The sequence below is a fragment of the Microcaecilia unicolor genome, chromosome 5 (genome assembly GCF_901765095.1).
Source record: "Microcaecilia unicolor chromosome 5, aMicUni1.1, whole genome shotgun sequence".
Taxonomy (NCBI): Eukaryota; Metazoa; Chordata; class Amphibia; order Gymnophiona; family Siphonopidae; genus Microcaecilia; species Microcaecilia unicolor.
The window spans coordinates 57,480,305-57,504,934 of NC_044035.1; the positions used below are offsets into that span (position 1 = coordinate 57,480,305).

Below are 24,630 nucleotides of genomic sequence, written 5' to 3' on the forward strand. Positions count from 1 at the left end.
TATCAGAAGTCCTCTGGACTGTTGCACTTGTCGCTGCGCCACCTATGTCAGGCTTCAAAACACTGGGGAGTGCTCAACACCCACTGCACTCAGAGTCTGTGTCTATGCTGATCTTCCATGTAAACTGTCAGCTCTTCTACATATAATTGCCACCTCTTTACACACACACTCACACACACACACAAGCTGTCCAGTGATTCTGCCTTTTTATTTTCTTGCACATGTAGGTTTGCAAAATATATACACCCGCTGCACGAACTACAAACATTTGTATTGGCCTGTGCTTTATACTTATTTACAAACAGCTTCACATTCAGCAGAAATCTTTTGTAAATTACATGAGAACTGCGAATGTCCTGACCTGGATGTCAGAATGCTCACCCAACGTTCTAGGCAAAATAGGGTTTTTAATGTACAGCTAGTATATACATGCCAGAGTAGTGACAGGTTATTACATTACACAAGAACAAGCTCTATATTAGCCATGAACTTGAAAGTCACAGTTGGTCTACAATATAAGTGACCACAGGGTTTCACGTCACAATCTCAGATGCAACCAGATTAAGAAGGAATCTTCCACACACTAAAGGAAGTCACTGACAGCTGCTAGAGACGTATTCCTGGTAACAGACACTCAACACTCTAAAATGCAAGATCCAGCACATGAACCAACCAAGCATGAGACCTCTGCAGTTACAAAGAAGGAAGAAGACTCATTACCTTCTGCAGGATTCATGGCTGCATCATGCAGTAGTGTCGCCACACACCCCGCTGCACCTGCAAAACAAAAACTGCCTCATGTGAGGTATAGAAAAGACAAGAGCCACCAAGATCCCAGTGGAAAACAATTAAGCCTATTTAATAAACTAGAACTCAATTCATTCTTTGACAAGCAACAGTACTCAAGCATACCATGAACAGGTCAAGAAACTTGTCTCCCAAACAAGACCAGTAGCTGTCCCAGTCTCAATTGTTCCCCGCACCCCTACAGTTAAGGCTTGTAATCATCCAAAAACCTACTAAGGTCTTCCCCTCTCCCCCTCAAAATGGGGCAAGTCCTGCTTGTGCTCTACTCTTACCCCCAACGAAATGCCAAACATTCAACCACAATCAATTCTCTCTCTCATGCCACAAACCAATCAATGGAAGGTGATAAAATTAATCCGCAGCCAAAAAGCTGAAGGATTTATTCTCACTCATATAAGAAAGAAAATCCAAATTACCCATCTTCACTGTCTCCACTCCCCATTGCAAGCAAAGGTACTGGGACTGGTACTGTGCTCCTGCCCAAGAAAGAGAAACTGACTCACAGGTAAAACTACCCACCTTCCCCACTAAAGAATAAATCTAAGGCCAAAGGAACTCCCCTGAATCAACTGTCACCAGTTTGCTTCTTGTCAAGTTGTCATCTCCTGCTTCTTTCAGTTTCCAGCTTAACTGGAACCAAGGCTGGGATTTCAGAGCAAAAACTTTCATGCCCAACTACCCAGGGAGGTTCCCAGTTGTTATGCCCTTTTAACTCACTAAATCCAATCACCACAGGGACAATTCTTGGCCAGGATTCTCTTTCAGAAGCCTAGAATAGTGGATTTTAAGTCTGACCATTAACAGTCACCACTGCCTAATAACTGGGATGCCCTGCTCCAAAGATGTACACAGAAATCCCAGGAGGCACAGAATCCTAGTCAAGAAATTGACCCCAGGTCCAGAGGATACCCCCAACTTTATGACTTGCTTTCTACTGTTTCCTAAGGAAGTTCTGAATGGTTTTTCTACTGCAAATGGAAACCCAAAGTAGTTTAGTCATAGTTAAAGCAATGCTGGCACTCTGCTGTTGCAAGTCCACATGCTTTCGCAGCACACAAACCAGTGTAGGGAGTCTCTGGTTTGCTAGGCACTGCTTTCTTCAACCACATATGGTGGCATCGCAACAAATAAAAAAACCTGCCACATCTGTCCAAAACTCAATCAAAAACATGGTTCAGTAATCAGAAAAGAGGCAAGATAAGACAGACCATGCAAGGTCTAGCAAAGCCTGCAGTTAAGATGAAAAAGTACTCCGATACCAGGATCCCTGTTCGGTTAGGTTACATCTAACTCACAGCATCAACATGGACACTGCTAAATACCTCCATCCTAGTAAGAGCAGCTAGATTAATTCAGATACAGGAGATAACTTGATCTTTTAAGGAATCTCCATGCCCCAGTGTAGGTCATTTACAGCTATAATGTCTAGAAGAAAAAGTTCTCTCTCTCTCTAAAAATGACTCCCCCCTCCCCTGAGTTGCATTACACATGGCCATCAAAGCAGACTGCAGGAAAGGGACATTCATAGGTTCACATGGTATCACATGCTTGTATGTTATTGGGGTGTTATGGATCACTGCATGTGAGAAGCTGTGCCAGTTATAAGATCAGAGGGTCCAGCTGCAGGTTCTGCCTCCCATTCTGCAGTGTTACACTGGGCACTGGCTGTGTCAGGCTGGGTGGGGGAGCCACGTTCTAGCAATATCTCAGAATACACGTGCAGACGGGGAGGGTGGAGTGGGAACCCTTGCTATTTTGTGCTGCAAGGGCTGGCTGCTCTAGGAGTATCTTCTGAACACACACGTGCAAGAGAGAATGCAGCACAGTACAGCAGCGACTAGGAAGACGAAAAGATCAGTGGGCCAAGTCTATGACGCAGGCATGTTGTTGCTCTAACAGTGTGAAAACAGCTGTGCAGTGCTTAGAGAGGTTTAGGCCACCTTAGTCTGAGGCTCTGAACACAGTAGTCTCTAACGGAAGAGACACTGAAGCAGAGCAGTAACTGGGGACATGAATTATCAATACCATTAGCAATATGGCTATTGCCCCCAGGACGGATTACATCACTCAATGTCTTTTTTAGCTTTTCATAGCAGGCAAAATACAGGGCGTGGGCGGGACCAGCACCCGTCGCTGTAACATTCAATCCTCTCATAGGCCTCCAGAAGCCCTCTGTCCGAATGATCTTCCACAGGGCCTCCATCACATTCCGATAGCGGGCTGCAGGATCGGGCTGCAGGCTCTGCATTCGTGTCTGATCAAAGGAAAAAGAAGATCAAAATTAGAAGGAAGGAAACTGAATACCAAATTTAAAGTTTACATGTGATTCTTTGATATAGTACAATGCTGCCCAGCACTGTCAGCTGCCCCCAAGACAAGAAGGTCTTATTACCAAAGGAGCCCATCATGCTGTTTTGCATTTTCAATTCTTCCAGCACACATCCAGCATCATTTATCACTACCCCTGGATGCCAGGAGTTAGCCCACCGCTTCCAACTGAGAGGGGCCTACTTGCCTCCACCCAATACCCCCAGCTGCCAGGAGAGGGCACCACCAGCTCAACAACACAGACATATATTACAGAATTTGTTCTAATATGATATTCTTTAAAAGGGAAGAACCTAGAAAAATTATATACACAAGCACAAAATAAAACTAGTACTTGCTGAAAGCATCCCAAAAACTGATGATGGAAAAATATAGTCCAGTCATTCTCATCGGTATCCTACTGTATCATTCTTGCCAGTTAAGCCAATAAAGCTGCACAACGATCTTATCAGTGACTATAAAAGCAGCCGATGGGCTCTACTTCCATTCTTCATTTACTGCTTGCCAAAATGATGGACATTTTGATAGAGCAAGTGGCTTCAATAATGAATGGAAAACCCGAGAGCTGCATTTACATAAATTTTCAAATATAAAATCAAGATTAACAGTCCCCCCCCCCCCCACTCCAAATAAAAGAGGGGAAACCTTAACTCAAATATAAACCAGAGGGTGCTATATTCAAGTGTTTCTCTCCTGCCCTGTGATGTCCTGCATTTCTGCCTCCCCCCTCTATGATGTGCAACATTCCCCACATCCTGAAGAGACCGGCACTTCTTTCCCTCTTTCCTCATCCTCCCTCTCCCCCCACACACACACAGTGACCACCATTTTTTTTTCTTATGGGTACCTCCTCACTGCTGCTGACACTGAAGTTAAAGTAAGCTGAGCCAGTGTAGGGGCCTTGAGCATGCCTAGGAGCTCAAGGCCTTGCACTGGTCTAGCTTGCTTTAACTTCAGTGTCAGCAGCAGCAGCGAGGAAGTACCAGTAAGAAGAGAAATGCTGGTCACTGGGGGGAAGAGGGAGAGAATTGGTTACTGCATTTTGGGGGGGGGGGGGGGAGGAAAACTTTATGCCAGCTGAACTATAAGCAGAGATCCTCATTTTTGGCCTTTTTTGGAAAACAGAAAAATTCCATATGGTAAATCCTCTTCTGCCACCACCACACTTTCGTCTTAATTCTGGAATCGTGCTGGGTAAAATTGCACAAGCAGGTTACAGAATACTGCCAGTTACGTACACAAGTTACTTGGTAAATTAGTGACAATTGGAGTTAACCGGCACTAATTTAATTTAGTTATGCACTTACTCGCTATGCTAGAAACTTAGCACACAAAAGCTATACTGTGTAACTGTAAGGGGGTGTGGGTCGGGCTGGTCAGGGGTGTTCCCAGCACTTGCATGCTATGATTATAGTGATTACTCTCAGTTATGCACTTAACTGCAACATTTAGCTAGGGCTATTTACACCCATCATTGACATGGTGTAAATAGCCATACCTAAATGCCAATTAACATGAGTATTTTTATGCACCTAATTGCCTAAACAGAATTCACGCTGAATGTACAGCATTCTATCACCTAAATTTTAGCAATCTTTTCAGAATTACCCCTTTTGCGATCTTGGAAAAATCACTTTGGGAGAAATTTTCAATAATGAGCACATTGATGCAAAATCTGTGGTGACAATGTGTGAGTCTTTTTGCTTTCCATATTCAAGCTCACGGCAAGTTATATACAGCTAGAACAGACTTAACAATCTAAAGGCCTCATTTACTATCCTACAATAGCACAAGTCAATGGGGCCTATTCAGTAATTGAGTGTGTACTTCGCCTTCACACACATTAAATCATGTAAGTAAATGCGGCCTTCAGTTTGTATCCGAGGCAAAGGAGGGTTAAGTAACTTGCCCAAGATCAGGAGGAGCCGCAGAGAGATCTAAATCTGTCTTCTCTAGCTGCTCTAACCCAGGGGTTCTCAACCCAGTCAAACCCAGCTGGCCAAGTTTCCAGGACATCCACAGTGAGAATGTGAGAGATAAATATATATGCATTATCTTCATTGTATGCAAATCTCTCTCATGTGCATGTCCTGAAAACTTAAATGGCTGGGTGTGCCCGAGGACTGAGTTGAGAACTTCTGCTCTAAACACTAGGCTACTCCTCCCTTTGCACAGGCACTATTCAGCAACCCCTCCCCTGACCTAACACACACCTTGGACCTACCTACATCTTACCTGGCGTTCTGCCCGTTGCTGATTCTTGCAAGTCCTCTTTAACTGGGTAAGACCTGGGCAGTTTTACCTCATAAATGCTATTTCTCTAAGTAAATGGCTTTTCACAGTTTCCCTTTGACTGTCACTACAGCAGGAACCTACATATTGTGAGCATTCTGGGAAAAGGACCTGCCTTAAAGTGCCTGCTTCAAGGCATTATACATATACTGAAATAAAAAATACATTTGTAGTAAGTCCTGATTCAGTTTTATCTGTTCTGGACTCCTAAAAACAAAGAACAAGCAAGCTGCAGCTGATACCTTTTTAACTGGACAACCAAAACATTTGTCACTAGCTTTAGAGAGCTCTGCTCTGGAAGTGGAGACATCATCCCAGGAACATGAACAGGAGCTCAAAAACCCAAAAGCTGCAGAATTAGCAACCATGAGGAAGTGAAGGGTAGCAGTGGCCAGAAACTCCTTCCTGCTGGGTACAAACATGTCTACCTGCAGACTAGACACATTCCCAAAGGCTCCTACCACTGATATAGCTGTCTGCATGAAGTCAAGATCCAAGATGTCACAGACAGCAGACTGAGTCTCTGCAACCTATTACCCAATGCTGCTCACCTGTGTTGACACAAAGTACCCACCTGAACACATCAAAAGTGACTACATGGCTCAGAGAAAAGATGAAGCAGATAAGGGAATAAAACCTGTGCACCCGTCTTCCTTATTGAAGGTAACAGCTGACATAGAGAAGCTTGCAGCTTAGAGGTGAATGCATAGCTGCACTGATGGTGTCATCAAAGTGTTTTAGCTTCCTGTTCAATGAGATGATTTTCCAAGGGCTGCTGAGCATAGACAGCATCCACTTGGTCCACTTGGCCAAAGAAGGGGAAGTGTCTTCCACAAATAGCTAATCTAGTACGGAGGGCCTTAAACGTAGGAAAGGATCAATGGACATCCAATGCACGAAAAGGACCAGAGGTCAAATGTCAAAGTTTATTCAAAGTGATGAAGCTTGACTCAACACGGAGCCATGCTTCGGCAAAGTGATGCCTGCTTTAGGACTCTATATCTGATAAGCACTTTTGTCTCAAGCTCAGTCTCACATGAAACTTAAGTAAAAATGAGCTGCAATATCCTCTAATGCTACTAAACGAGCTGCACGGGAAAGAAAAAGTTGCAAAGTACGTAAAACATTGTACAGTGAAGGGGAAAGAAAAGGGCAATGCCTGGAAAGCTGCGTATACATACCAATGCCCACAGTATGGGCCAAAGTTCCAGATCTAGAGGCTGGCTTGGATTCAGTGGTGATCACAGAGATGTAGTACTCAATGGCCCATGATCAGTATCATAGCTGTACTGGGCTACAATCTATTCTGGAAGGCCAGAGTCGGACGATGGGGAGTAGTGATGCTATATGTAAAAAAACTATTACAATAACAGAGCAGCAAGGCTTATAAAAAAAAAAAAAAAAAAAAGAGTAGGCATAGTAGGTTAATCTTGAAAGAAGAAATGAGATTTACAGGTAGAGGAGAGATTCAAGTGAACACATTTATAATACTGCAATGAAAATGGTGAATGTAGAAAGCTATTGATAATTTATTTCAATTTGCTGGATACTGATTAGGACAAATCACGTGAGGTAAAAGTAGCAGGGGATCCTGGGTTCTCTTATAGGGAGAACTATTTAAGCAGCTGGTAATAGAAATTGTGCTGAAGGCAGCCATACTGGAACTGGTACTTACAGACAGGAAAAGTAACATAGTAACATATTAGATGACGGCAGAGAAAGACCTGCACGGTCCATCCAGTCTGCCCAACAAGATAACTCATATGTGCTACTTTCTGTGTACACCTGACCTTGATTAGTATCTGCCATCCTCACGACACAGACTGTAGAAGTCTGCCCAGCACTAGCCCCGCCTCCCAACCACCAGCCCCGCCCCCCACCACCGGCTCTGCCACCCAACCTCCGCTAAGCTTCTGAGGATTCATTCCTTCTGAACAGGATTCCTTTATGTTTATCCCACGCATTTTTGAATTCAGTTACTGTTTTCGTCTCCACCACCTGCCGCGGGAGGACATTCCAAGCATCCAAGTGTTACTAACGTTACAGTACCTGATCATCTGGCATTCAGTTAGGGTGGCTCAATATTAGGACGTGGGTGATGATGGTTCATTTAGAAACCAAGGGTCTTAAACTTCAAGAAAACTAATTCTGGAGGAATACCACAAAGAACAGTAAGTAGGATAAGAACATCTGTAGGAAGCAGAAAAGCAGCGGCAAAACTGAAAGAAGCTATTTTAAGGACAGAGAGCAAATAAAAAGGAAAAAGTTAAAAGAAAGCTGCTATGGCTTTCAAAAGCAGCTGAAAAGGTAAGGAAAAAATGGTTATCCTTCAAAAACTACGAGAGCTAAAGCAACAGAATTCGGAAAAGCTAAGAGAGCTCATAAAACAGAAAAGCGCAGGAGAAGAAAAATAGCCCATATAGTAAAATGAAAGGACAAGACTTTTTAAAGATGTGTTAGTACAGGGCTTTATGAATTCCAAGCATCATGTCACCATGGCACCTAGAAATTCCCTCCGGCACCCAAGATTTTCCTGCCCATTTTGATTCTGCTGCCACTATTACCAGTACATAAGCATTACCATACTACTACTACTACTATTTAGCATTTCTATAGCGCTACAAAGCGTACGCAGCGCTTCACAAACATAGAAGACAGTCCCTGCTCAAAGAGCTTACAATCTAATAGACAAAAATAAAGAAAGCAAATCAATTAATGTGGGAGAGTGGTTACAAGTCAAAAGCAATGTTAAAGAGGCGGGCTTTCAATCTAGATTTAAAGATGGTCAAGGATGGGGCAGTAATAGTCCAGTAAGATGTGTAAATAAAAAACTTAAAGCAAGACGGTCAATATATTGTATATGGATTTTCAGAAGGCACTTGGCAACATGAAAGACTCCTTATGATGAAGCCACAACTTAAGTACTGCAAGCAGTTCTGGGTAGCTGCACCTCAAAACAGCAGAATGATGAGAAAAATGATTATAGGGCTGATCAGTCCTCTTATAAAAAGAAAGGCTCAACTGGTTAGGAGAAGAAACAAGTTGTAATGGTATCAAATTTCTTGTAACAAAGTGACAGCTGATACCAACAGAGGTCTATAAAATTCTGTATGGTGTGAACAAGTTATTTATACTATCAAACAGTACTAAGACTAGAAGATGCTCCAATGAAACTATCCAGCAGTATATTTAGGAAATCATGTTTTGAGCCAACATGCAAACTCCAGAATTAATTCTGCTAGAAATGTGGTCAAGACGTATAGAATAGCTGAGATAAGACCACCACAAAAAGGTCTGGACAAGTTACTGGGAAAGGACAAGTTACTGGGAAAGACCAAAGGTCCATCAAGCCCAGCATCCTGTTTCCAACAGTGGCCAATCCAGGTCACAAATACCTGGCAAGATCCCAAAAAAGTACAAAACATTTTATACTGCTTATCCCAGAAATAGTGGATTTTCCCAAAGTCCATTTAATAATGGTCTATGGACTTTTCCTTTAGGAAGAAGTCCAAACCTTTTTTAAACTCCACTAAGCTAACCGCCTTTACCACATTCTCTGGCAACGAATTCCAGAGTTTAATTACACGTTGAGTGAAGAAAGATTTTCTCCAATTCGTTTTCAATTTACTACATTGTAGCTTCATCACATGCCCCCTAGTCCTAGTATTTTTGGAAAGCGTAAACAGACGCTTCACATCTACCCGTTCAACTCCACTCATTATTTTATAGACCTCTATCATATCTCCCCTCAGCAGCCTTTTCTCCAAGCTGAAGAGCCCTAGCCGCTTTAACCTTTCCTCATAGGGAAGTCGTCCCATCCCCTATACCATTTTCGTCGCCCTTCTCTGCACCTTTTCTAATTCCACTATATCTTTTTTGAGATGCGGCATCCAGAATTGAACACAATAGTCGAGGTGCGGTCGCACCATGGAGCAACACACAGGCATTATAACATCCTCATTTTTGTTTACCATTCCTTTCCTAATAATACCTAACATTCTATTTGCTTTCTTAGCCGCAGCAGCACGTTCAGCAGAAGGTTTCAACGTATCATGAACAACGACACCTAGATCCCTTTCTTGGTCCATGACTCCTAACGTGGAACCTTGCATGATGTCGCTATAATTCGGGTTCCTCTTTCCCACATGCATCCCTTTGCACTTGCTCACATTAAACGTCATCTGTCATTTAGACGCCCTGTCTCCCAGTCTCGTAAGGTCTTCTTGTAATTTTTCACAATCCTCCCGTGATTTAACGACTTTGATAACTTTGTGTCATCAGCAAATGTAATTACCTCACTAGTTACTCTCATATCTAAGTCATTTATAAATATGTTAAAAAGCAACGGTCCCAGCACAGATGCCCTGGGGAACCCCACTAACTACCCTTCTCCATTGAGAATACTGACCATTTAACCCTACTCTCTGTTTTCTATCTTTTAACCAGTTTGTAATCCACAATAGAACACTACCCTCCTATCCCATGACTCTCCAATTTCCTCTGCAGTCTTTCATGAGGTACTTTGTCAAACGCCTTCTGAAAATACAGATACACAATATCAACCGGCTCACCTTTATCCACATGTTTGTTCTCCCCTTCAAAGAAATGTAGTAGATTGATGAGGCAAGATTTCCCTTCACTAAATCCATGTTGACTGTCTCATTAATCCATGCTTTTGAATATGCTCTGTAATTTTGTTCTTAATAATAGTCTACCATTTTGCCCGGCCCCGACGTCAGACTCACCGGTCTATAATTTCCCGGATCTCCTCTGGAACCTTTTTCAAAAATCGGCGTTACATTGGCCACCCTCCAATCTTCCAGTACCACGCTCCATTTTAAGGATAAATTACATATTACTAACAATAGCTCCGCAAGCTCATTTTTCAGTACTCTGGGATGAATATCATCCGGTCCAGGAGATTTGCTACTCTTCAGTTTGTAGAACTGCCCCATTACATCCTCCAGGTTTACAGAGAATTCATTAAGTTTCTCTGACTTGTCAGCTTCGAATACCATTTCTGGCACCGGTATCCCACCCAAATGTTCCTCGGTGAAGACCGAAGCAAAGAATTCAGTTAATCTCTCCGCTACGGCTTTGTCTTCCCTGGTCGCCCCTTTTACTCCTCAGTCATCTAGTGGTCCAACCAATTCTTTCGGACAGAAACAAAAAAAAGGCAAAGATCTGCCACAGAAATGTCAAAAGAAAAAAAGCAGATCAAAAAAGACAAAAAAATAGAACAGGAGGGTAACAGAAGAAGTGGTTTATTACAAGTTACCCGACATGGCCAGTCAACATAGCATTGTGAAGTTTGCTGAGTAAGCTTGGGAAGCACTTATGTAAGGTGGTTGTAGGACTACTTTTAGGGGTTCACTTTGCTTTTTACCCCTATTAGTTTTTTTACCCTTGACGCAGCCTGAGGGCGAAACGTGGCCACGTCAGGTAACTTGTAATAAACCACTTCTTCTGTTACCCTCCTGTTCTATTTTTTTGTCTTTTTTGATCTGCTTTTTTTCTTTTGATTTGCCAACCAATTCTTTGCCAGCTCCCTGCTTTTAATATACCTTAAAAAAATTTTTACTATGTGTTTTTGCCTCCAACGCAATCTTTTTTTTGAAGTCTCTCTTAGCCTTCCTTATCAGCGTTTTGCATTTGACTTGACATTCCTTATGCTGTTTCTTATTATTTTCAGTCGACTCCTTCTTCCATTTTCTGAAGGATTTTCTTTCAGCTCTAATAGTTTCCTTCACCTCACTTTTTAACCACGCCGGCTGTCGTTTGGTTTTCCGTCCTCCTTTTTTAATAGGAGGAATATATTTGGTCTGGGCTTCCAGGATGGTGTTTTGAACAGCATCCACGCCTGATGTAAATTTTTGACCCTCGCAGTCACTCCTCTAAGTTTTTTTTTTTCACCGTTCTTCTCATTTTATCATAGTCTCCTTTTTTTAAAGTTAAACGCTAATGTATTTGATTTCCTATGTATACTTCAAAGCTAATATCAAATCCGATCATATTATGATCACTGTTATCAAGCGGCCCCAGCACCATTACCTCCCACACCAGATCATGCGCTCCACTAAGGACTAGGTCTAGAATTTTTCCTTCTCTCGTCGGCTCCTGTACCAGCTGCTCCATAAAGCTGTCCTTGATTTCATCAAGGAATTTTACCTCCCTAGCGTGCCCTGTTACATTTACCCAGTCAATATTGGGGTATTGGGACTTTATGGAAGTGAGGAGTACATTACACGCGAGGCTGGATTCATAATATAAAGTTGGACAATTCTTCAGCCGAGATAAGTACTCTTGCCAAGCTTTGGGAAGTGTGTTATTTATGTCTCCTTTACAAGTGTTTGTAGAGCACATGGTTAAGCCAGTGGTAAAATTGTTTTGTGGAGTTTTTTTTGAAGACACATGACTGATACGGTTCCCTCATTATACAAAAGGCTTGTCCTTTGACAAAGAGGTGTTTCCGTGGGATCTGATGTCTTTTTTTCTCCACATTTTTTGTTATTTTTTTCACCTTGGGGACGCCATTGTTTATTTCAAACACGTTGTATACAAGGTAGGAAGGTGTGTTTTTGTTTGGTAATTGAAATCACCCATTATTATTGTGTTGCCCAGTTTGTTTGCGTCCCTAATTTCCTTTAACATTTCTGCATCCATCTGTTCATCCTGGCCAGGCAGACGGTAGTACACTCCTATCACTAACCTTTTCCCCTTTACACATGGAATTTCAATCCACAGTGATTCCAAGAAGTGTTTATATTTCCTGCAGAATTTTCAATGTATTTGATTCAAGGCTCTCGTTAATATACAATGCTACCCCTCCACCAATTTGATCCACCCTACCACTACGATATAATTTGTACCTCGGTATGACAGTGTCCCTCCCACTGGTTATCCTCCTTCCACCAGGTCTCAGAGATGTCTATTATATCTAATTTTTCATTTAGTGCAATATATTTTTAGGCTTCTGGTATTCGCATATAGACATTTCAAAGTATGCTTAGTACTCGACAGTATTAATTTGCAATATTTTGTCTGATTTTTATTTAAGGACACCTGATCTACAACGGTCTCTTTTGCAACCTCACTATCAGGATACCTTATCTTCCCTGTTTTGGTGATATCTTTGAAAGAAACCTTATCCCGAACCATGAACGTTTGAGCAACTGTTGGCCTTCCCCCCATTTCTAGTTTAAAAGCTGCTCTATCTCCTTTTTAAATGCCGATGCCAGCAGCCTGGTCCCACCCTGGTTAAGGTGGAGCCCATCCTTTCAGAATAGGCTCCCCTTTCCCCAGAATGTTGCCCAGTTCCTAACAAATCTAAAACCCTCCTCCCTAACCCATCACCTCATCCACGCATTGAGACTCCGGAGCTCTGCCTGTCTCTTGGGCCCTGAGCGTGAAACGGGTAGCATGTCAGAAAATGCTACCCTAGAGTATCTGGATTTGAGCTTTGTATCTAAGAGCCTAAATTTGGCTTCTAGAACCTCTCTCCCACATTTTCCTGTGTCATTGGTACCCATATGTACCAAGACAGCCAGTTCCTCCCCAGCACAATCTAAAATCCTATCTAGGTGACGCATGAGGTCCGTCACCTTCGCACCAGGCAGGCAAGTCACCAGGCGATGCTCACGTCCACCACCAGCCACCCAGCTGTCTATATGCCTAATGATTGAATCACCAAACTACAACAGCTGTCCTAACCTTTCCCTCCCGGGCAGCACTTGGAGACATATCCTCGGTGCAAGAGGACAGTATATCCCTTGGTGGGCAGGTCCTGGCTACAGGAGTACTTCCTACTTCACCAGGGTGATGCTGTCCTTCTAGGAGACCTCCCTCCTCCAAGGTAGCACAGGGGCTACCAGACTGGAGGTGGAACTTCTCTACAACATCCCTGTAGGTCTCCTCTATGTACCTATCTGTCTCCATCAGCTCCACCAAGTCTGCTACTCTAGCCTCAAGAGAACGGACACATTCTCTGAGAGCTAGGAGCTCTTTGCATCGGGCACACACATATGACATCTCACCAACTGGGAGATAATCATACATGTGACACTCAATGCAAAAGACTGGATAGCACCCCTCTCGCTGCTGGACTGCTGACTCCATCTTAGTGTTTTTTAGTTTTTCAATAATTTAAAACTTGCTAAAGTATTAAGGATATTAGCCTAATATAAAAGTATCTTTCAGTTTATATAGTGTGGAGGAGTAGCCTAGTGGTTAGTGCAGTGGTCTTTGATCCTGGGAAACTGAGTTCGAGTCCCACTGCAGCTCCTTGTGACTCTGGGCAAGTCACTTAACCCTCCATTGCCCCTGCTACAAAATAAGTACCTGAATATATGTAAACCGCTTTGAATGTAGTTGCAAAAACCTCAGAAAGGCGGTATATCAAGTCCCATTTCCCTTTCCCCTATTTATTTAGTGTTTCCTTCTTAGATGGTAATGAAATGCATTTAAAACTCTGTAAGAGCACTCTTTGCTTGTTACCCTAATTACAATAACCGACTATAAGTGAAAAGTTGTCCTAGGGGTAGGAAGACTAAACTAGATCCTGCAGTGCCTGCTAGATTCTGTTAATGCTGTGGTACAAAGTTTTTTAAACTAAGTGGAAAAGACTATGGAGATTAGTTGATAAAATTTGCTTTATATATGTTTATTTTGCCTAACACTAACCTACAATTCCTCCTTTAAACCCCAATCTTTAAGTTCCCAAAGCAAAATAGCATTCACTTAGCACAGAAATGTCCTCTTCTCTCAGAACTTCTCATTTAGCACAGCCTCTGTGCTACATGAGGCTGTGCAAGTCTGAGCCAAGCAGTACAGAGAGAAAGAAGCTCCTGTACAGACAGCATTAGGTCACAGAGAGGAACAAGGCAAACAGCCAGTCTAATAGAACGTCTGGGGAGGCTAGCCGGAATTAAGCTGGCAGAGGCCCTTGCTGGATGGGGAGGGATACAGACTGAGGAGGTAACCAAATGGCTTCCTGGATAATGAGGGCTAACTGGGGGCTAGCCAATTAGGGAGATGGCAGGATAAGGAAGAGAGCAAGACCAGTTTGGGGAACGGGCATATATGAAAGAGGGAGAAACAACTCTCCCTCCAACACGCTTTTCCAACTTTGATGGAGATAACATAGGTGGTGGAGTTGGCTCCTAAAACCAAAGAAAATGTGTAAAGCCTGTACTACTGAAAAAAAAAAAAAAAAGAAGTACAAAAGTGGCACTGTGAGACAAGGAGGAAGTGGAGGAAGATGTAGTGGCTTATGTCCACAAAGCAGAACTGCTAAAAAAGATTTCTGTTCTGTATTCACAGATAAGTCAGAGTAGAACAACAGAAGACGAATGCAAATAGGAACAGACGTGAGGTAGGCCTTAAACTGATTTTCAGAAGACACTGTGAGGAACCACACTAAAGACAGAAAAAGCAATAGGGCCAGCAGGAATACGTTCAAGTTAACATTCTTGTGAGCAATATTGTGGAAGGGCTGCAGAGTAATGTTTGTCTCTCTTCAGATGATACTAAAGTCTGAAAAAGGGTGAGACGCCTTAGGCCAATGCTCAATCAATCTTTCTGTACCTAGAGAACTCACCCAGGTGGTGAACCCTTTTGGGGTCCTTATCCACAGTTTGGGATGCTCTGCCTTAGGTGGTGTGAAGAGGAATCTAAAGAAACTTAAAGAATGATCCAGAATTTGGCAGCAAAGGTTTAATGCTAAAGAACCCAGGGTTGAGGCACCTCTAATCATAAATAGAAGGGCCTGTGGGAACTATCTGATTATCTCAAACAGGTAGAAAAGGTGATAGCAAATACAGAAGGATGCTTGGGTGCATAAAGAAGAGAATGGCCAGCAGGAAAAAAAAAAAAAAAGAAGGTGATAGTGCCTCAGTATAAGTCTCTGGTGAGTCTTCATTTGGAGTTCTGTGTACAGTTCTGGAGACCTCACATCCTGATCATATCCTTTTGGAGGAGTCTGCCAGAGGGCAGCTACTAAAATCAATGGTCTTCATCAAAAGGCATCATGTAGATGCAAGGAAAAACACACTTTGAAATGTCTGTGTGCAAATGCTAGAAGCCTAAAAATGTAAGATAGGAGAGTTAGGGCATATAACACTAAATAAGGTGGTACATCAAATGTGGAATAAAGAAACAAATAAAAAGGTAGATAATATAAGTATCTCAGAGACCTGGTGGAAGGAGGACAATCAATGGGAACTGTTACCAGGGTATAAATTATATCGCAATGATAGGTTGGAACAAATTGGAGGAGGGATTGCACTGTACGTTAAAGAGGGAATTGAGTCAAACAAAATAAAAATTCTGCATGAAAAGGACAGAAACATGGAATCCTTATGGACAGAAATTACATTTGTGAAGAGAAAGAATATATACATAGGGCTATATTATCGTCTGCCAGGTCAGAACGATCAGACAGACGAAGTTAAATTAGAAAAGTTAGCAAATTTGGCAACAATAATGGGCGATTTCAATTACCCCAATATTGACTGGCGAGTGCTAGAGAGGTAAAATTCCTAGACATAATATATGACTGCTTCTTGGAGCAACTTGTCTAAGAACCAACTGGGGGGGGGGGGGGGGGGTGAAGGACCTAGTACAAGAGGCAATAGTGTTGGATCCACTGGGAAAGTGTGATCATAATGATCATATTTGACTTACCTAGAGTGCAGTCACTAAAGAAATCTACTCTAGACGCATTTAATTTCCAAAAGGTAAATGTGATAAAATGAGGAAAATAGGTAATAAAAAGCTGAAAGGCTCAGCTCCAAAGGTTAGGACTTGAAATCAGGCATGGATGTTGCTTAAAAATATCATTTTGGAAGCCCAGATCAGATGATTGCACATATTAATAAAGGTAGAAAGAAGAGCAAATGACTGCCGGCATAGTTAAAAGGAGAAATGAAAAAGGCTATTACAGCCAAAAGATCCAAATAAAGAAAACAAGTAACATAAGCATTGGCTAGATGCAAAGCACTGATAAAGAAGACCAAAAGAGAATATGAAGAGAAACTTGCCTCGGAGGCAAAAACACATAGTAATAATTATCAGGTATATCAGAACAGAAAGTCTGTGAGGGAATCTGTGGGACCGTTAGATCATCAAGAAGTAAAAGGGGCACATAGGGAGGCTGAATAAATTCTTTGCCTCGGTCCTTATTGAGAAAGATGAGACATCTACCCATTCCACAGATTGTTTTCAAGAGTGGCAAAGCAGATGAACTGAAAGAAATCTTGGTGAACCTGAAGATGTACTGAGTCAAATCAACAAATTAAAAAGTAGATCAGCTGGGCCTGATGGAATGCACCCAGGGTTCTGAAAGAACTCAAAAACATGAAATAGCAGATCTGTCGTTTAAATCATCCATAGTACCTGAAAATTGGAGGGTGGCAACGCAACACCTAATTTTAAAAAAGGATCTGGGAAATTACAAACCGGAATGCCTGACATTAGTGGTGGGCAAAATAGAGGAAACAACTATAAAGAATAAAATCACTGAACACAGACAAACATGATTTAGGGGGTCTTTTACTAAGCTGCGGTAGCGTTTTTAACTCTTGGTAGAAATTAACTGGCAGTAAACACCAAGAGGCTCATTATATTCCTATGGGCGTCTCGGAGTTTACCGCCAGCTGATTTCTACCGTAGCTTAGTAAAAGACCCCCTTAATGGGTCTGAGTCAAGAGAATCTTGCCTCACCAATCTGCTTTATTTATAACACAATTTATAAACCGCATTATCCAAAATTCTAAAGAAAAAAAACATTCATAATCCAGCTCTAAAAAAAAACCCCAAATGCCAACATAAAAACAAAAATCTGAAAATTCACAGGGAATCAACAATAAAAGGTCTAAACAACCCCTTGACCAAAAGGCCTGGGAGAAAAGATAAGTTTTAAGCAATTTCCTGAATTGAAGAGAACTCTTGATCTTCTGTAGCTCCACAGGGAGACTATTCCACAGACATGCTCCTTCCACACAGAAACCTTTTAATCTACTATCCTCCAAACTGATTTGTTTATGAGGTAACATTTAGCAACATTTTATCAGCAAATCTTAAAGGACGAGCTGGACAATAAATCCTTAATGCAGTAGCCAAAGGAAACAGGACCACCACTCACAGCCCTATAAATCAAGCTCAAAATCTTAAACTGCACCCTCCATTTCAATGATAACCAATGGAGTTTTTGCAACACTGGAATAATATGTTCATACCTAGAAAACCTTGAAATAAGATGAGCTGCAACATTTTGCACAGTATGTAATGGTCTCAACAAATATAAAGGCAAACCCCAAAAAAGTGAGCTACAATAATCAAATAAAGGAGTCACCAAATATTTAAATACTCTTCTAAAATTCACACCAGAAAGCAAATCCTTTAACCTACACAACTTTAAAAAAATATTTCACCAAAATTTGTATCTGTAACTGAAAAAAACAAAGTAGAGTCGACCACAATATCCAAATATTTGATCTCATGTTGAATTTGAATATCATCCCCTCCTATTTTATATTCCACAGAACAGAAGAGAAATAAGAAAGCACTAACACTTGTGTTTTCAATTTTAATCTGTTAGCCTTCATCCATGTATTAATTGTGTGTAAACAAATCCTCAAAAAGGTAAGAGGATTTTCAAGAGACTTGGAAATAGGAAACAAAAATTAATCATCTATGTGATTAAACATTCGGATAAAGGTGAGCTGAAGTAGTGTAGATTTTCAGAAACAGGCTCCTGAGAAAATTCAAAAAAATAAATGGGATAGGAGGCAATGTTCTGTTGTGGATTAGGAACTGGTTCATGGATAGAAATAGGATAGGGTTAAATAGCCAATTCTCTCAGTGGAGGAGGGTGAATAGTGAAGTTCTCCAGGGATCTGTACTGGGACATGCTGTTATTTACCGTATTTATTATCTGGAAATGGGAACGACAAGCAAGGTGATTAAATCTGCAGACTACATACAACTATTCAAAGTTGATAAAATGCAGAAGGATTGTGAAAAATTGCAGAAAGACGGAAGACTGGGCATCTAAATGGCAGGTGAGATTCAATGTGGACAAATGCAAAGTGATTACTCCTGCTGGAATTCTGCACGACTGGAGCACAGAATTCTGCATTTTTGCACATAATCTGCGCTCAGAGGCTGGCTTGCCCCCCCCCCCCCCCAAGCCTCAGTAGGCCCTCCCCAGCCCACAGCAAAGGAAGGCAGGCAGGCTAGTTGGCTCCTCCGCCACCCTCCCAGGCCTACCCGTGTACATCCTTGGGGTCCAGTGGCCTCTTCGGGGGAAGGAAAGAGCCCTACTCTATCCTGCCTGCTGCAGCTGCTCTCTGGCTCACGATACCACTTTTTCAAAATGCCACAGAGTCTTCAAGTGGTAATCTCAAGAGACAGCCGCAGGAAGTCCTGGCGGCCATTTGGAAAAAGCAATGGCACTGGCCCACACCAGCAAGTAGCAGGCAGGAAAGAGTGGGGTAAAAAAAAATAATAATAAAGGTGTATGCTGTATTTGTAGGTGGGTGGTGTGGGTGTGTGGAGTGAGGGGGTTGAAAAAAAAGTGGGTAGGTGGATGGTATGCGTGGGTGCAGGGAGGGGCTGGAAAAAATATGGATGCTCGGAAGGGGGCAGGAAAGAATACAGATAGTATCTGTGTCCCGGGGGAGGGGGGGCTATAATATTACTTAAAATATGACCAACTTGCAGATTTTACAAATTTTGTGCGCAGAATTTTGAATTTTTTTTTAACACAGATTTCTGGCAGGAGTAAGTGATGCACATTGGGAAGAATAATTCAGATCATAGTTATTTGATGCTAGGTTCTACCCTAAGAGTCAACACCCAAGAAAAAGCTCTAGGTGTCATTGTGGACAATAAGCAGAAAACTTCTGCTCAGTGTGTGGAGGCAGCCAATAAAACAAACATTATGCTAGAAATTATTAGGAAAGGGATAGAAAATAAGACGAAGAATGTTATAATGCCTCTGTGGAAGAGGAAGGGATTGCATGCAGAGTACACGAGTTTGTATAGATAGGTAGAACGGATAGGCTTTACGGTGTTATCCACATTAATTTTCCATTTGAGCTTCTTCATTAGGTTAATGCAAAAAAAAAATAAAAAGGAAAGTCAAAAACTTACTTCAGGCAAAGACTAGAAAGAAGTGTAAAGAGTACTTAATACAAACATCAAATTTATAAATAATGTTAAAAAGCACCAGTTTCAGTATAGACCCCTATGGCACTTCTCCTCCTCCATTCAGAAAATTGTCCATTTAACCCTACCCTCTCTTTTTTGTTCAATAACCAATTCTTAATCCACAGAAGGCCATTAACTCCTATCCCATGACTTTTTAAAACTTTCTCAGGAGTCTCTCATGAGGATCTTTGTCAAAAGCTGTCTGAAATCGAGCTCGTCAACCGGCTCACCTTGTATCTATATGTTTATTCATGCCTTCAAAGAAATGAAGCAAATTGGTGAGGCAAGACTACCCTGACAGAACCCATGCCGACTCTGTCCCATTAAACCATGTTTGACAATGTGTTCCGTAATTGAATTCTTTTTAATAGTTTTCGCAGATACATATCCTCACACATCCCATACCTCAACCCAATGCAAGGCAGAGGAAAACACCACACATCCTACATATCAGCTCACCTAAGTGCAGGGACAGAGCAGGACACAGGAACCCATGCATCCAGCACCTCACCACACCAGAGGAGGTGTACAGCATATCGTATCAGACTATTATAGAGCACTCATTTTTAATTTCAACAAGTGGGGAAAAGCATGTATGACCCATGGAACTCTTTACGATCTCAAACACAGATGTACAAACACAGACGAGAATCTGTGGTGCCTGTGTGGCATCTGTTTTGTGCAAGATTAGAGAACTGCAAAAAACCCGAAATGTTAGATGCAAAATTCTGCTGGATCCTGGGGGGGGGGGGGGGGGAATTCTAATCTCAGAACCCCCCCCCCCCCACACACACACACACCTAAGTACATGGACACAAATATCTGCTTAGTTTGCCAATAGTTTCACCTGGCCTTGCCCCTAACACATATTAGCTGGCAATATACATAAGCAACTATAAACTGATTCAGTACATAGTTACATAAGAACATAAGAGTAGCCATACTGGGTCAGACCAATGGTCCATCTAGCCAAGTATCCTGTTTCCAACAGTGGCCAATCCAGGTCACCAGTACCTGGCAGAAACCCAAATCATGGCAAAATTCCATGCTACAAATCCCAGGGCAAGAAGTGTCTTCCCCATTTCTGTCTAAATAATAGCCTATGGACTTTTCCTCCAGGAACTTGTCCAAACCTTTTATAAGCCCAGATAAGCCAACTACTGTTACCACATCCTCTGGCAAAGAGTTTGAGCTTAACTATTGAATGAAAAATATTTCCTCCTATCAGGATTTCGTACACCTCAATCATAGCCCCCCTCAGCTGCCTCTTTTCCAAGCTGAAGAGCCCTAACCATTTTAGCCATTCCTCATACAAGAGGAGCTCCATCCCCTTTATCATTCTGGTTGCTCTTCTTTGAGCCTTTTCTAATTCCACTATATCTTTTTAAAGATATGGCAACCAGAACTGAATGCAATACTCAAGGTACGGTCGAACCATGGAGCGATACAGAGGCATTATAGTATTTTCGGTCTTATTCACCATCCCTTTCCTAATAATTCCTAGCATCCTGTTTATTTTTTGGCCACCACCCCACACTGAGCAGAAGATTTCAGCGTATTATCTACAATGACACCCAGATCATTTTTGAGTGCTGACTCCCCAAAGTGGACCCTAGCAGCAGTTAACTATGATTTGGATTATTCATGCCAATGTGCATCACCTTGCATTTGTCCACATTACATTTCACCTGCCATATGGATGCAGTCTTCCAATTTCCGAAGGTCTTCCTACAATACGTCATAGTCTGCACATGTTTTAACAGCCTTGAATAGTTTTGTGTCATCTGCAGATTTAATCACCTCACTCATCGCTTTGATTTCCATATCATTTATAAAATATGGAAAATAGCACCGGTCCCAGTACTGATCCCTGTGGCACTCCACTATTCACCCTCCTCCACTGAGATAAATGACCATTTAACTCTACCCTCTGTTTTCTGTCCAATAACCAATTCATAATCCACACCAGAACCTTGCCTCCTATCCCATGACTCTTTATTTTTCTCAGGAGTCTGTCATGAGGAACTTTATCAAAAGCTTTCTGAAAAACTAGATACACTACATCAACTGGCTCACTTTTATCCGCATGTTTATTCACGTCTTCAAATTGGTGAGGCAAGACTTCCCATGGCTGTGTCCAATTAAACTATGTCTGTCTATGTGTTCTGTTCTTTATAATAGTTTCCACTATTTTGCCCGGCCCTGAAGTCAGGCTTATCAGTCTGTAATTTCCTGGATCATCCCTGGAACCCTTTTAAAAAATTGGCATTATATTGGTCACCCTCCAATCTTCAGGAACTATGGACAATTTTAAAGACAGGATACATAATACTAACAGCAGATCAGCAATTTTATGCTTGAGTTCGTTGAGTACCCTTGGATGTATATCATCCAATCCAGGTGATTTACTACTCTTTAATTTGTCAATTTGGCTCAGTACATCTTACAGGTTCACCGAGCTTTCTTACAGTTCCTCCACATCATCACTCTTGAAACCCATTTCCGGGTTTCTTATATCTTCTTCCATAAAGACTGAAGCAAAGAATTCATTCAATTTCTCCGCTATGGCCTTGTCCTCACCGACTGCCCCTTTTGCTCCTTCGTGATCTAACGGTCCCATGGATTCCCTCACAGGCTTTCTGCTTCCGATGTACCTGAAAAAGTTGTTACTGTGAGTTTTAGCTTCTGAGGCAAGCATCTCTTCATATTCTTTTAGCCTTCTTTATTAATGCTTTGCATATGACTTGCCAGTGCTTATGCTGTTCCTTATTTTCTTCATTTGGGTCCTTTCTCCATTTTTGGAGGGACAATCTTTTTGCTGTAATAGCCTTTTCACCATGCTGGCTGTCGTTTTCTCTTCTTTCCACCTTTGCAAATACAGTGCACTCCATTTAAGTGCACGTCGGATAAGCGCATGCTCTGTTTAACTGCATGCCGTACTTCAGTCCTGTTTTTGGCGCCATCAATTTCTATGGGGACAAACTTCGGTTTAACGCACCGCTTATAAGTGCAAGATTCGCTTATATGCATGATTTAAGACCGCTCCTCTGCAGGAAAGACTCCACATAAGCGAGCGCACGGAATATGGAAGCCGACCGGCACATGACAACTGAGATTTCAAATTTACCACCCCTTTAACTGCCACAGGCAGAATAAGCGAAAGAATATTGTTAGTGTGTACACTGGAGTCATCGTTGCGCAACTGTAAGACTTTAACACTGGCTGAACAAATAGAAGTTCTTAAAAAATTAGAAAAAGTCAAGCATCTATAGCTAAATAATATGGTGTCAATCCCAGTCAAATTTCACTTATCTTGAAGCAGAAAGACCAGCTTCTGGAAGACTGGCAAAACAATACAAATCCACAATGGAAACGAAAATGGGCAGGAAAAGTTGAGGAGGTAGAAGATGCTCTTCTTCGGTGGTTTTCTGAAGTCAGGAGCAGACAGTTTCCTGTCAGTGTTCTACTGCTTATGGAGAAAGCTAATCAGCTAGTTGAAAGTCTTGGACTAACTGAATTCAAAGCCACTGTTGGATGGTTGAAAAGATGGAAGGAGAGGAACAACATAAAATTCAAGAAACAGCATGGTGAAAAACAAGACGCTGATGACTTTGGTGCTGAAAATTGCGTTGTTTCAGTTCTTCCTATCATCTTGAACGAGTTTGCACCTAGTGACATTTTCAAATGCTGACGAAAACAGTCTCTACTGGTGAGCGATTCCTGATGGAACGGTTGTATTCAAACAAGCCGAAACTACAGGAGGTAAAACGTCAAAGGACCGACTGACGATTCTCCTTTGCTGCAATATAGATGGGAGTGAGAAGTTGGAACCACTCGTCATTGGAAAGAGCAAACAGCCCCGTTGCTTCAAGAATGTTAAGCGACTTCCTGTGTCATACGAGGCTAACGCAAATTCATGGATGACTGGAGAAATTTGGAAGCAGTGGCTAAAGAAGACACTAGAATGCGGGCACAAAAGTGTCAGATTTTGTTGCTTTGTGATAATTGTGCTGCACACAGTGATGATGTCAGGCTGTCTAACGTCAAGGTGGTCTTCCTGCCACCAAACACTACCTCTCTGATCCAACCTCTGGATCAGGGCATAATAGCCAATTTCAAACAACATTATCAGGCTCTTGTGCTACGTCATCTGATGAGTATTATGGATGACCAGACTAGCAAGGATAAACGAATGTGGAACCTTCCATTACATAGCTATAGTTCGGGCTCCTCTTTCCCAGTACATCACTTTTCACTTGCTCACATTAATCATTATCTGCCATTTAGACTCCCAGTCTCGTAAGGTCCTCTTGTAATTTTTCACAATCCTCTCGTGATTTAACAACTTTTCTTTTAATTGGTAGAAGAATTTTATTAATGTCAAAAGAGTCAGTTAATCTTAAATACATTACATTCTACATAATGTGGTTATTACGCTGTGAAAACTATGTTGCAAGAAACCTTAATTTATATAAAATCTACAAAAGTAACTCTCTGAACATAAAAGTTAGCTAAGAAATTTCTCCTAATATTTATAACAAGATTTATCCCACCCCTATAACCCCCCCACCCTACAAGCACCCCTCCCCCTCCCAAAATGAATCATGAACAATGTGACACAAAAGGAACCCAGATAGCTTCCCACTTGGACAACGACATTATGCGTAGAACAGTCTCTCCATCTCACAAATATACCACAACTTGTTTAACCACTGGACCAGTGAAGGAACTTTAGGAGATTTCCAGTGTGCCGCTGAAGTAACCCTAGCAGCAGACATGGCACGACGGACCAGTAAGGATTGTGATGTGGTGAGTCCGGGTTGCTTTTTAGGGAATAGAAAAAATTCCGGAGACCACTTAATAGGCCTTCCTATCCAGCTCTGGAGCCTATGCTGAATAGACTTCCAGTACGCCTGAGCTTTAATACAGGACCACCACAGATGTCCCATTGTCTCCTCCTGACCACAGTCCCTCCAACACAACTGCGAGGTAGAC

The 24,630-nt window shown here is 41.9% G+C and overlaps 1 protein-coding gene across 1 annotated transcript in view; it reads right to left on the reverse strand.

Moving 5' to 3' along the window:
* The window catches only part of SLC25A28 (solute carrier family 25 member 28), a 54,587-nt gene that overhangs the window by 20,223 nt on the left and 9,734 nt on the right, over nt 1-24,630 (reverse strand). The window contains exons 2-3 of the mRNA XM_030202922.1: nt 2,833-3,061; nt 721-777 (exon numbers count right to left, since the gene is read on the reverse strand). Coding sequence (XP_030058782.1) covers nt 721-777; nt 2,833-3,061 — 286 coding nt within the window. The remainder of the gene's footprint in view (nt 1-720; nt 778-2,832; nt 3,062-24,630) is intronic.